At 38.4% G+C, this 11,788-nt stretch overlaps 1 protein-coding gene and 1 pseudogene across 1 annotated transcript; both read left to right on the forward strand.

Annotated features, from left to right (window-relative positions):
• LOC148101450 (cystatin-B-like) lies at window positions 1-904 on the forward strand (annotated as a pseudogene).
• A 2,646-nt stretch (window positions 905-3,550) lies between these two features.
• LOC148101451 (uncharacterized) lies at window positions 3,551-6,622 on the forward strand. The gene is made up of 3 exons (XM_087845629.1): window positions 3,551-4,018; window positions 4,124-4,807; window positions 5,060-6,622. Exons 1-3 carry the CDS (start codon window positions 3,551-3,553, stop codon window positions 6,563-6,565), a joined length of 2,658 nt encoding a protein of 885 aa, XP_087701755.1. The 3' UTR covers window positions 6,566-6,622.
• The last annotated feature ends 5,166 nt before the right edge of the window (window positions 6,623-11,788 follow it).

Consider the following 11,788-nt stretch of genomic DNA (forward strand, 5'->3'; position numbering starts at 1 on the left):
TTTGTCAAAATGCCGATGTGTGGAGGGCTGACCGAGGAAAAGGAGGCTGATGAAGAAGGTCAGAAGATCTGTGATGCAGTGAGTAGAAAAGAGAGATTTTACACTCACAACTTTATGCACACACGGGGCCTGTGCTTTATGTTGATGCTATTGTCATTTTTATTTAGATGAAGCCTCTCGCAGAGCAGAAAGCCGAGAGAAACTTCAAGGTTTTCATTGCACAGAGCTACAAAACACAGGTCGTAGCTGGGACCAACTACTTCATTAAGGTAATGTTTGTAATGTAAGCAGTGAGCACAGTGGCAACTTTACAAATCTCTTCAATATAAAAACATATCATCAATAAGAGCATTGATGGTAGATAATCTGATCTCTCAGGGGAAACTAAAGCGATGCTCACTGGATTTTTTTTTCAGCTACACTGAAGCTTCTACACTCTGCGCTTATGTGGCTTTATATTTATGCAGAGGCTCATACAAAACTTTTAGACTTTTTAGCCTGAAATGTTACTTATCACTGCAAAATTTGAGAGAAACCTGCAAAATAAAATGGAAATTCATGTGCACTTCATACTGTTTCAGCCATGAACAGAACTCAACAAATGTTCTGTTTGTGATCCAACGTGCACTCTATATATATGAAGGTGTAGATTCTCCTTTTTCTACATGTTAGCATGTCGTTTGGCTAGTGTGACTTACCACAGCTGTGTTAAAATGATCAGCAGTACTTCTATGTGCACAAGGATCTCCTTTAACTTTTCTTGTACTTCCTTGCAGCTCAATGTTGGAGGTGACGAATATGTTCACCTCGGTGTTTATGAAAAACTCCCATGTGATGGAGGAATGCTCGTGCTGACCCATCTGCAGCACCCAAGACTCAATATGACAGTATTGAGTACTTCTAATGGGACAATGAACCAGCCAAAACATCAGTGCCTACAGCCTGTACTCTCATTGTAATCCATTAATAACCTGCTGCTTCATGTGGGGAAAGTTTTCCTTGTTTACATATAATAACATACTGAAGGTAATGGAAGGCAAATTGGACCAGTTAAATACGAGGTGGGTAAATAAATGAAGCAGATTATTTTTCTGTTATTGTTTCTGATTTGTGAAATACTTGCAGTTTCAGGAGCCGACTCTATTTCTTCATTTGTCACACTGAAAGAGGCCAGACAATTGCATAATCAGTGAAGCTAAACACATGTTTATTTCCTAATATGGGCAACAGGTAATCAATATAAAATATGCATATTTTTTGGGAAATGGTGCAGACCTTTTGTGCTCAAAGCTGATGAGGGACCACTGGACGTGGAAGACGTTGTCACTGACCACATTTGGTTTGCTGTCTTTGACCAGGAACTTGAAGTTGTCCATGGTTTCCTGGACGTTCTCCTGATGAAACACGTACCCAGACCCAGATTGATATCGGCTACGAAGCAATAAGGCCACATTAGTAATGATCAAAAACTAGCATTGTGCATTGCGCACTAGCACAGGACAAAGAGGACTGGAGCAGAGAACTTCTAAATTTGAAATCTCGCTCGGACTTCTGGTTTCATTGGATTACAAGATAGTCCAAAATGGACTGTCTTGTAATGAATAAGGCATGGCACTGTTTCATTTCAGGTCAGACACATGAATACAGTTTGAACTAACGGGGTTATCTAAATGTATTTTTTCTGTTTGGGGTTTTTAGTGTTAGTGCTTCTTCATCAGTTCATTCATGTTCATGCATTTGTTTTTCATGTTTCAATTACTTCTTGTTTTCAGTAGCAGTTGGCTTGATTTATTACTTTGTTACCACCATGTTTTCTTCTACCCAGCAACGCTTTCCTGATCCTCCAGAGGATCCCAAGGAGATCTCAGGCCAGATGAGACATAAAGTATAAGCTCTCCAGTAGTTTCTGGGTCTTGCTCATAATTGCCTCTGAGTTAGGTGTGCACTGATAATCTCCAAAGGGAAAATACCCAGGCAAGATCCCACTGGATGTCTTAGAACATAACATAGAGATGAACATAATTATTTTAGCCATTCAGACCCAATTTTAGTAAAATACCATAACTAGGAAGTGAACTGACTCAGATCATGTCTGATAGGAGTCAGTCAAAAATAACCACACGGGGTCAAAATGGGTTAAAAATAATGTTTTAAATATGCCAAAAATGTCACAAAGCACTGCAGCAGCTTGTTAAATCAGCAGGAGAACCAAATTCACATGATGGTCTTTAAAGACAATTAGTGCTGATTTTTATGCTTGCACACAATTTTACTGTGAGGAGGGGGACACCCAAAAAAGACTGAATCTAAACAGTAAAAATCTTTTGCGAAGAATGCATTTTTTGGAAAGTATCACTTCCATAATTTGCAGCCTTGGGCCAATTCACAGTACTTGGAAAAATAAAATAGCCTGGAAATGAACGTGAAAGTTATTATTGGCTCTCGGTTTCTCCTCATTTACACCTTCCACAGAAGGTAGTGGAAAGGAAACACTTAGATGGGAGCCCCACTGCTTCAAAATTGGCCAAATGACCTTCAGGAAGCTCAGCATAAACGCCACAGAGATGAAAACAGTACTAAATTATGTATTAAAATCCAGAATAGTAATATCGCAAACATATTTTTAGATTGATTACAAGCATTTGGCAGAATATGGGAAAAAATGCTCACAGTCGGGATGAAGTTTACAGTTTGTACTAAAAATCTCATCTGTTTTATTTATTCATATGGCCTCCGTCTCTCAGGCTAAGAGTTATTTCAGTTATTGGGAATGTATTATCATTAAAAAATTATGTTTACAAGCTTCAAATTGAGCATGCGACACATTAAAGTGGCTTCGTTTGATTTGTTGGGATATAGTTGGGATATATTCACTGTACACAATATATCCAACTATGACTGCGGTGATCCCACACTAAGCTGATAAGATAAGCATTTGCAGCATACCTTATCAAAAAGCAGCCTTCATTTCCTTTTAATATCATACACCATCAGCGAATTGATGTGAGTTTTTAAAATGCACATGTAGTACATGGTTTATTAGCATTCGCCATGACACAAAAAAGGAAAATTATCCAAATTTTTTATGAATATTTGAAGCATGAAAAGCAAAAAACATCAAAGCTTACAGGAGGATGGGAAAAGGCAAAACTTCACCCACTCTTTTACTCAACCTGTGGTGAGCTGCAAACATAAAGCTGCTAAAATTAAGCAAAAAGCAAACAAATTATCCTCATTAAAAATGTCATGTAAGAACCTCATTGGCTTACGGAATGTTGATGTTATTTAAAAAAAAATTCATACAAAAATATGACCTCATTCATAAATGTCATGTGACAACCTCATTGGCTTATAGAATTCTGATGTCACAGGCTTCTAAAGCTTTGATCCTTTGATCCTTTGATCCTCATGAATCCTTAAATAGGGGTGAGGATGTACAACTTTTAGTCCGTTATTTGCAGCACTTGTGTTAGCAGCATTCAAACGTTCACCAGTAAAGCACTTTCAAACATTTGGATCCTTTTCGTACTCACGGTATACAGACTCCAACATGTCTCAGAAACAGCAAGAAAGACAAGAATCTGACCCCAGCTCTATTCCATGGTATGAGTCCCTAGACCCTTATATCAGCTCTCTTCCTTGGAATGAACAGGTAGAATTAGAGGAAAAGCGACTGGAAGAAATGGAGAAAGAAAATCTCATGAACAGAGAGAAGATTAAGATCCTGACGGAAGAAAATGAGAGAAAGAGCGCTGAAGTAGAAAAATTATCCTACCAGCTTCAGGAAAGGGAAGGTATTATTGAGGAGAAACAAAGGGATCTCCAAGATAAGAACAATCAGGAGCTCCAAGAAAAGCTTGATGAAGCTTTGGAAAAAATTAAAGATCTGCTCCAAAATGAGAAAAAAGAGAGCATTAAAGGGGATAAAATGCTCAAGAAGAATCAAGAGCTCCAAGAAAAGCTTGATGGAGCTCTGGAAAAAAATAAAGATCTGCTCCAAAAGGAGAAAAAAGAGAACATAAAACAGGAAAACATGCTCAAGAAGAATCAGGAGCTCCAAGAAAAGCTTGTCGAAGCTCTGGAAAAAAATAAAGATCTGCTCCAAAAGGAGAAAAAAGAGAACATAAAACAGGAAAACATGCTCAAGAAGAATCAGGAGCTCCAAGAGAAGCTTGACGAAGCTCTGGAAAAACTGAAAGAAATCCACCAAGAAGAGAAACAACAGTCCACACAGCAGAGAGACATGCAGAGCAAACTCCAAGCCATGGAGGAAAAATACAAAGCTCTGCAGGTGAAGCATGACAAAACTCTGCACAAAAATCAACAGTTGCTTCAAGACAAGAAGCAAATGGAAATGAAACTGAAAGAAATGGACTCCAATGTTGACGAGATGGAGGAAAAACACAGATTGCTCCAAATCAGGCTTGATAAAACAGTGCACAGAAATAAAGAGTTCATTCAAGAGAGAGAGGAACAAGAAATGCTCGAGAAAGAAACGGATTCCAAGCTTGAAGTCTTGGAGGAAGAACTGAAAATGCTGCAAATGACTCTTGAGAAAACACTGCTCAAAAATAAAGAGATGCTTCATGAGAAAGACCAACAGAAAATACATCAGGAAGAAATGGATTGCAAGCTGAGGAACATCGAGAAACAAAATGAAGGCTTGCAAGTTATGCTTGATGAAGCTCTGGAGAGAAATAAAGAGTTCCTCCAAGACAAGAAACAACAGCCCATAGAGCAGAGAGACATGCAGAGCAAACTCCAAGCCATGGAGGAAAAACACAAAGCTCTGCAGGTGAAGCATGACAAAACTCTGCACAAAAATCAACAGTTGCTTCAAGACAAGAAGCAAATGGAAATGAAACTGAAAGAAATGGACTCCAAGCTTGACGAGATGGAGGAAAAACACAGATTACTCCAAATCAGGCTTGATAAAAAAGTGCACAGAAATAAAGAGTTCATTCAAGAGAGAGAGCAACAAGAAACGCCTGACAAAGCAACAGACCGCAAGTTTGAAGTCTTGGAGGAAAAATGCAAAATGCTCCAAATAACTCTTGAGGAAACACTCCTCAAAAATAAAGAGTTGCTTCATGAGAAAGACCAACAGAAAATACATCAGGAAGAAATGGATTGCAAGCTGAGGAACATCGAGAAACAAAATGAAGGCTTGCAAGTAATTCTTGATGAAGCTCTGGAGAGAAATAAAGAGTTCCTCCAAGACAAGAAACAACAGCCCGTAGAGCAGAGAGACCTGCAGAGCAAACTCCAAGCCATGGAGGAAAAATACAAAGCTCTGCAGGTGAAGCATGACAAAACTCTGCACAAAAATCAACAGTTGCTTAGAGACAAAAAGCAAATGGAAATGAAACAGAAGGAAATGGACTCCAAGCTTGACGAGATGGAGGAAAAACACAGATCGCTCCAAATCAGGCTCGATAAAAAAGTGCACAGAAATAAAGAGTTCATTCAAGAGAGAGAGCAACAAGAAATGCTTGAGAAAGCAACAGACTGCAAGTTTGAAGTCTTAGAGGAAAAATGCAAAATGCTCCAAATAACTCTTGAGGAAACACTGCTCAAAAATAAAGAGTTGCTTCACGAGAAATACCAACAGAAAATACAACAGGAAGAAATGGATTGCAAGCTGAGGAACATCGAGAAACAAAATGAAGGCTTGCAAGTAATTCTTGATGAAGCACTGGAGAGAAATAAAGAGTTCCTCCAAGACAAGAAACAAGAGCCTGTAGAGCAGAGAGACCTGCAGAGCAAACTCCAAGCCATGGAGGAAAAATACAAAGCTCTGCAGGTGAAGCATGACAAAACTCTGCACAAAAATCAACAGTTGCTTCAAAACAAGAAGCAAATGGAAATGAAACAGAAGGAAATGGACTCCAAGCTTGACGAGATGGAGGAAAAACACAGATCGCTCCAAATCAGGCTCGATAAAAAAGTGCACGGAAATAATGAGCTGCTTCAAGAAAAAGACCAACAGAAAATACAACAGGAAGAAGAAAAACTTGTTCTCCAGAGGAAAAATGAAGAACTCCAAGAATTGTATAATGAAACGAAGTACAAAACAACTGTACTGGAAGGAGAAAAGAAAAAACTGGAAAATCAATGCTCAGCGATGCAGAGTAGCATCAATGAAATGCTGAGAAAAAATACCGAACTTGAAGAACTTTCTAAGACCTTGAAGCACAAAAACACTGAAATCCAGGCGCAAAAGCAAGAACAACAGAAAACACATAAAGACCTGCAGTGTAGACTTCAAGATATCCAGAAGAGAAACCAGCAGCTGGAAGACATGCACACGGATGTGCACAAGGCAAAGCAAATAGAGGAGGCAACAGTTAAAGAACTGAAAGACCATCTTAAAGAAAAACAAGAACAATTAGAAGACATGGTGAAAAGATGCAACAAACTTGAGAAAGAAAACACAGAAACAATGGATGAACTGAAAACCCTCATCATTGAGAAAAAGGTGCTCGTGGAAGAGTATCTGAAAAAGAAGACAAAACGCTTCTTCTGGTTCTGGAGGAGAGACACTGCTGCTTCTCACCTGATGTAACCTCGTCTTCCTCCACCTCTATTCCATCTTCATTTTCCCCCTTCCCCTTCCCCTTCCCCTCCCTCCTTTTTCCTTTTTCATCCTCACCCCCCGACCAGTCCCGGCAGTTGACTGCCCCCTCCTGAGCCTGGTTCTGCCATAGGTTTCTCCTTTAGGTTCCTTTCACTTTAAAGGAGTTTTTCCTATCCACTGTTGCCTGGTGCTTGCTCAGAGGGGATTGTTGGGGTTTTCTCCCCCCTTTCTTTTCCCCTTTCTATCCCCCCTTTTCCCCCTTCCCCTTCCCCTTCCCCTCCCTCCTTTTTCTTTTTTCATCCTCACCCCCCGACCAGTCCCGGCAGTTGACTGCCCCCTCCTGAGCCTGGTTCTGCCATAGGTTTCTCCTTTAGGTTCCTTTCACTTTAAAGGAGTTTTTCCTATCCACTGTCGCCTGGTGCTTGCTCAGAGGGGATTGTTGGGGTTTTCTCTCCTTTTTCTTTTCTTCTTTCTTTCCCCCCTTTTCCCCCTTCTACCTTTTCCTTTACCCAATAAACACAATTGGCCACATTTTACATGTGTTTGAAAAATGTCTTCATTCAACAATAATTGATCTTAGCTATAAAAACAAGAAATGGGTAATAGCTGCATGTGTGTTTGTGTGTGTGCATAATATACATACTTGTATCCCAGAAGGAATTAATACTAGATGGGTAGAGACAGGTTTTAAAGACTAGAAATGAAAACATGTGAGTCCTATAATCTAAGCTTGTTTAACCAATAGGTGATGTTACATTTTAAATTAGGCACTTCATTACAGGACTGCCATTGTACCGAGGTACATTAAATAACATGAAAATGGATTTCTCGTGCTGCAGGTGACCTCGCTGTGAAGCTATTAACTTATTGAATAATTTAGCTCTGCAAATGCAAAGTTATTTCTCACCACAGAGGGGAGGGAAATTCAGAAAGTCAAAAAAAATTAAAACTTGTAAACATTACAACTCATTCAACATGCCAACAAGGCATCAAGGAAATAAAGACATCTCAGTATCAGCTCTCTTCATGTCGTCTACTGACAGCAAAATGAGCACAATTCTATGGTTTTCTTGGCTTTTGGCATCTATTCGTCAGCTGAAGGTTTATACATCATTATAATCAGGACAGCCAGACTGGGAGACAGATCCAATATTCTCAGTCAATGATGAAAATCAAGCTTTTTTAGTTCCATCATATTAAAGCAAATTATATTTTCATTTCCATTTGTCCTGACAGGAAATAGCAGAAAATACCACATTTTGTTTAAACATGGGATGAATGCTATGCAGTTTAATATCTGAGCTGATATCGTGCTACAAAACAACAAAAATCATTCCTATTTTCACACGTGAAGTCAAAGCTTTCTGGGAAGTTGAGTATATTGGATGTTTAATGGTAGAAACAGATGTTTTAGACTTCTAGAGACCGACAGATGTTAGTTTAAATCAAATCTGAATCCGATGTGCTTATCTGTCTAGTTGTGGTCTGCACAGATGTCAGGTTTTTAAAACTAATTAAAGGGCAATAGTGTGATATTTTGTATTTATTTATTTCCTTTTCTTTGTCTTTCTTTAAGAAATTTGTATTGAAATAACAACAAGAGCAAGGGCCTTTATGTTGTGTCTGTGTTTCCACAAGCCCCGCTAGTTTAGAGACTTATGCATCATGAAGAAAACAAGACAGTCAGCTATAGATCGATTTACTTGCAAGGGAGGCCTCGTCGGTGTCTACCACAAAATGACCCCAACGACGGCCTCCGCTTGCTGCCTTTTATTGGGAAAACAGTTCACACAATACACATCACAGCAAAGCAACGCCCACATGGTTCTAAGACAAGGCACCACGCGTATGTATGTGTAAACATCTGTATGCATGTGAGAATGTGTGTGTGTGTTTGAATGTGTCTCTCTGTGTGCGTGACTTCCAACTGTTTCTAGCAACATCCTTAGTCATAAAATGCCAAACTCCCCCACACCCAATGTATGGTTCAATTATATTGGTTCACCATGAACAACACAGTGAAGCCATAAAAAGGGCAGGAAGCTTACCAAACATTAAACAACCCTTCACAATGATGTGCTTGTGATAAAACACTACAGCCCCCCCAGAACCTCAAGAGGCTGGGGAGGGGGACAAAGGAATTCCTTTCATCACAGAGTTGAAACAATGTAGAGATGGTTAGCATAAAAATGACAACATTTAACAATTCACTTTAACACTTTATTTTGTCCTGATGAAACTCACTTTACTATACTTGACATAATTCTTTTTTATTTATACAGATATGCAGATATACTACATGTGTAACATTCATTGCATTGTTTAAATGTTTAATAATAAAGTACATGAATAACATGAGCTTATTATATATCATAGTAAAGTATATTTCCTATTAACTAGGCAGGTCATTGTCTCTCTTGACAACGCTGTCTTCAAATAAAAATAATTCCCTATATTCCCATCTATTCCAAACAATGGTAGTAAGTAACAAAGTTTCAAATTTGTCTTTCACTTTGACTTTTAATTTAGTAACCATGAACAAGAGGTCGGAGGTCAAATGTGGCATGATACCTTAATCTTTCTATGACACTTTCTGTATGTGGACCAGAGATGGGCAATAACGCATAATCCGATTGACTGACTGACGGGGACCATGACAGTGCGGGAGAGAGAACGACCATGCAGCTTTTAAAGCGTGGAAATACTGATCTTACTTTGAGTTTGATTCCTTAAAAAGTGACAAAAACATTAGTGTCCACTGTTCACTGCATGGAAGAAAACTTCTTCTTACAGCGAAAAAACCCCTAAACTTCCGAGCAAGCACCGAGTACGCTGCCACGGGAATGCGAAATTCACAGAGAAACTCCAAGATTCTTCCACTGACATGCGGCACACCTGCACCAGGGCAAACCTCCGCCTGCCCCACTCCTGCTAAGCAGGGGAAAATAGAGCAACAGGACCGCTGAGTCTTTGATTTGATTTATTTTATGCTGTATTTTACTTGCATCTTTGAAAGAGTGAATGTAAACACAAAAAACTATTTTATTTTATGTGCTGGAATGTGCAGAAAAATTTCTTCCAGTCAGAGGATGTTGCATATGATTTAACTTTTGCTTGATGCATAAAGTTAAAAGATTAAAACTAATAAAACTAGTTTTAAAAAGAGACTTTTTCATTTGATTACATTTTGTATGATGGATTATGCAGAAAAAGTAGAATAAGGCTGAAAGATCTATTGCTTTATCACCTATTCAGGTTGTAAATCGTGTGTTTTAAGTAACTAAGTAACTAATTGCTTTTGAAAATAAGTAATCAGTAATGGGATTACTTTTGGGGGATATAATCAGTAATTATTTACTAATTACTTTTTTCAAGTAACTTGACCAACACTGATGCCAACTACTCACCAAGTGGTGGAAAAAGTTTGGTTTGGTTTAGTTTTGCTTTCATCTTTACTTTTGCGCCCTCCTGGGTCTCATTGTCTAATTAGCCTCTTGTGCATTTGTAATCCCGCCTTTCCCTCTGCTTTGCCTCACAAACAGCATGCACGCCTGACTTGACTGCAGGATAAAATAAATAAGGTCAGTATAAAAAGAAAAGCAGCAGAGAGAGGAAAACATTTAAAGTCCCTCCACCAAGCAAAGATTTATCAGTAAAACCTGGATTTTGGCAGCGGTTGGGAAAACAATTCATCCAAAATGAAGTATTAAGAATCAGTTTCTTATCCTGGTAAAAGGGAGAAAGGATGGACTATAGCAGAGGAGGTGAAAAAGCAGAGATTTATATAGAACAAAAACGACACTGGAGTTTTATATCAGGTGGTGTGAAAAAGTGATGTAGGTTTGAAAGATGTGAAGAAAAGAGAAAAGAGAAGGGCAAAGAAGTCATCAGAGGGCAGTACAGCAGGAAGAGATATGGACAGAGAGCTTCCCTGTAGTCACATCTGAGAAGGTGCAATAACCAGAAAAGTAAAAAAAGTGAGAAAATAATAAGCTAAAAAAGAGCTGCAAAGGATATGAGAGAGAAATGCTGTAAGCATGTCTCCAGGCTCTGAATTGAAGGATTTTAGCACACAATGCTTTGTGTTTTCAAATTCACAAAATCATATTTTACATTCTTGTAGCAATAACCATGTGAGACTGAAGTTTAAATACTTTTCTTCCCCACATCCCGTGTGCAAGAGTCAATTATAGCATCATTTGGAGAGTTATATTTCATTTAGCATTTTATCCTTTTTGAACGTATATCTGAAGGTGACCTAAAATAAAGCACAGTTCAGTCAGAGAGTCTTTTATTGATTGAAATCTACTTTTCCAGCTTTTAGGAGATAACTGAAAGTACACATGAAAGGTGCTCAGTAGGTTGTCAGCATTATTTTATTAGCAAATTTGAACATTAGTTTATCTTGTTACTGACACTTGTCTTTTTTTAATTACATCAGTGTGAATTTTTTGGTTTGTTTTGTTCGACAAAGTATTGAGTCAGGTGTTGTACTTAGTTTTTCATAGGACAGTACAGAGTTCAGTGAAAAGTTTCTTTTCCACGTGAGCTAGAGCTAAAGCAAAAAATGTCAGGCTCATTTATGTTTTAAAAAGTGAATAAATAATATTATACATAATAGTTAGGATGAACTGTAGCATGTAAACAGTTGATGGTAGACTTTAAATATTTGACTTTTATTTGATGTTTATTATGTTTACCATATAGATCAGACATACTTTATCATTTGAATGACAAACTAAAAAAAAGATAAGAAAGAAGTTCTGTGCCAGACTAAAAGAGTTGACTTTAGACTTAACTTGCTGTCATCTGATCTTCAAGCTTACTGTATACCCATGAGGGTGGTATTTATGTTTTTAATTGCATTAAAAAAACAACAAAAATAAATAAATCCCCACCAAAATATCACACAGTACTCTTTATTGCCCTTAATGATATAAGCAGTAAAAGACACTATAAACTGAGTTGATCTTACTTACTGGATATAATATGTTTTGGTCATGCTCTGAGTGCGTGCACCCTGACGGCTCCACTCCGTCAGTCATTAAGCCTGGGAATGCTGGGCACCCCGTGGCTGGAATAAGAGAGCTGCACACTGAAGTGGGAAATGTCAGATATAGGCTGGTGGTGAGGAAAGTCCAGGACTGCCAGTGTGTGTTCAGATACCTGTAAGTATATCGATTACTACAGTGTGTGTTATTGATGGTAAGA

The sequence above is a fragment of the Neolamprologus brichardi genome, chromosome 9, assembly GCF_056152115.1.
Source record: "Neolamprologus brichardi isolate AB-2024 chromosome 9, ASM5615211v1, whole genome shotgun sequence".
NCBI classification, from domain to species: Eukaryota; Metazoa; Chordata; class Actinopteri; order Cichliformes; family Cichlidae; genus Neolamprologus; species Neolamprologus brichardi.

Coding starts and splice junctions, on each gene's coding strand:
- LOC148101451 (XM_087845629.1), top strand. CDS start 3,551: ATGTCTCAGAAACAGCAAGAAAGACAAGAATCTGACCCCAGCTCTATT. Junction 4,019..4,123: donor AAAAGGAGAAAAAAGAGAAC/ATAAAACAGGAA, acceptor AAAAAAGAGAAC/ATAAAACAGGAAAACATGCT. Junction 4,808..5,059: donor CTCTGCAGGTGAAGCATGAC/AAAACTCTGCAC, acceptor ATAACTCTTGAG/GAAACACTCCTCAAAAATAA.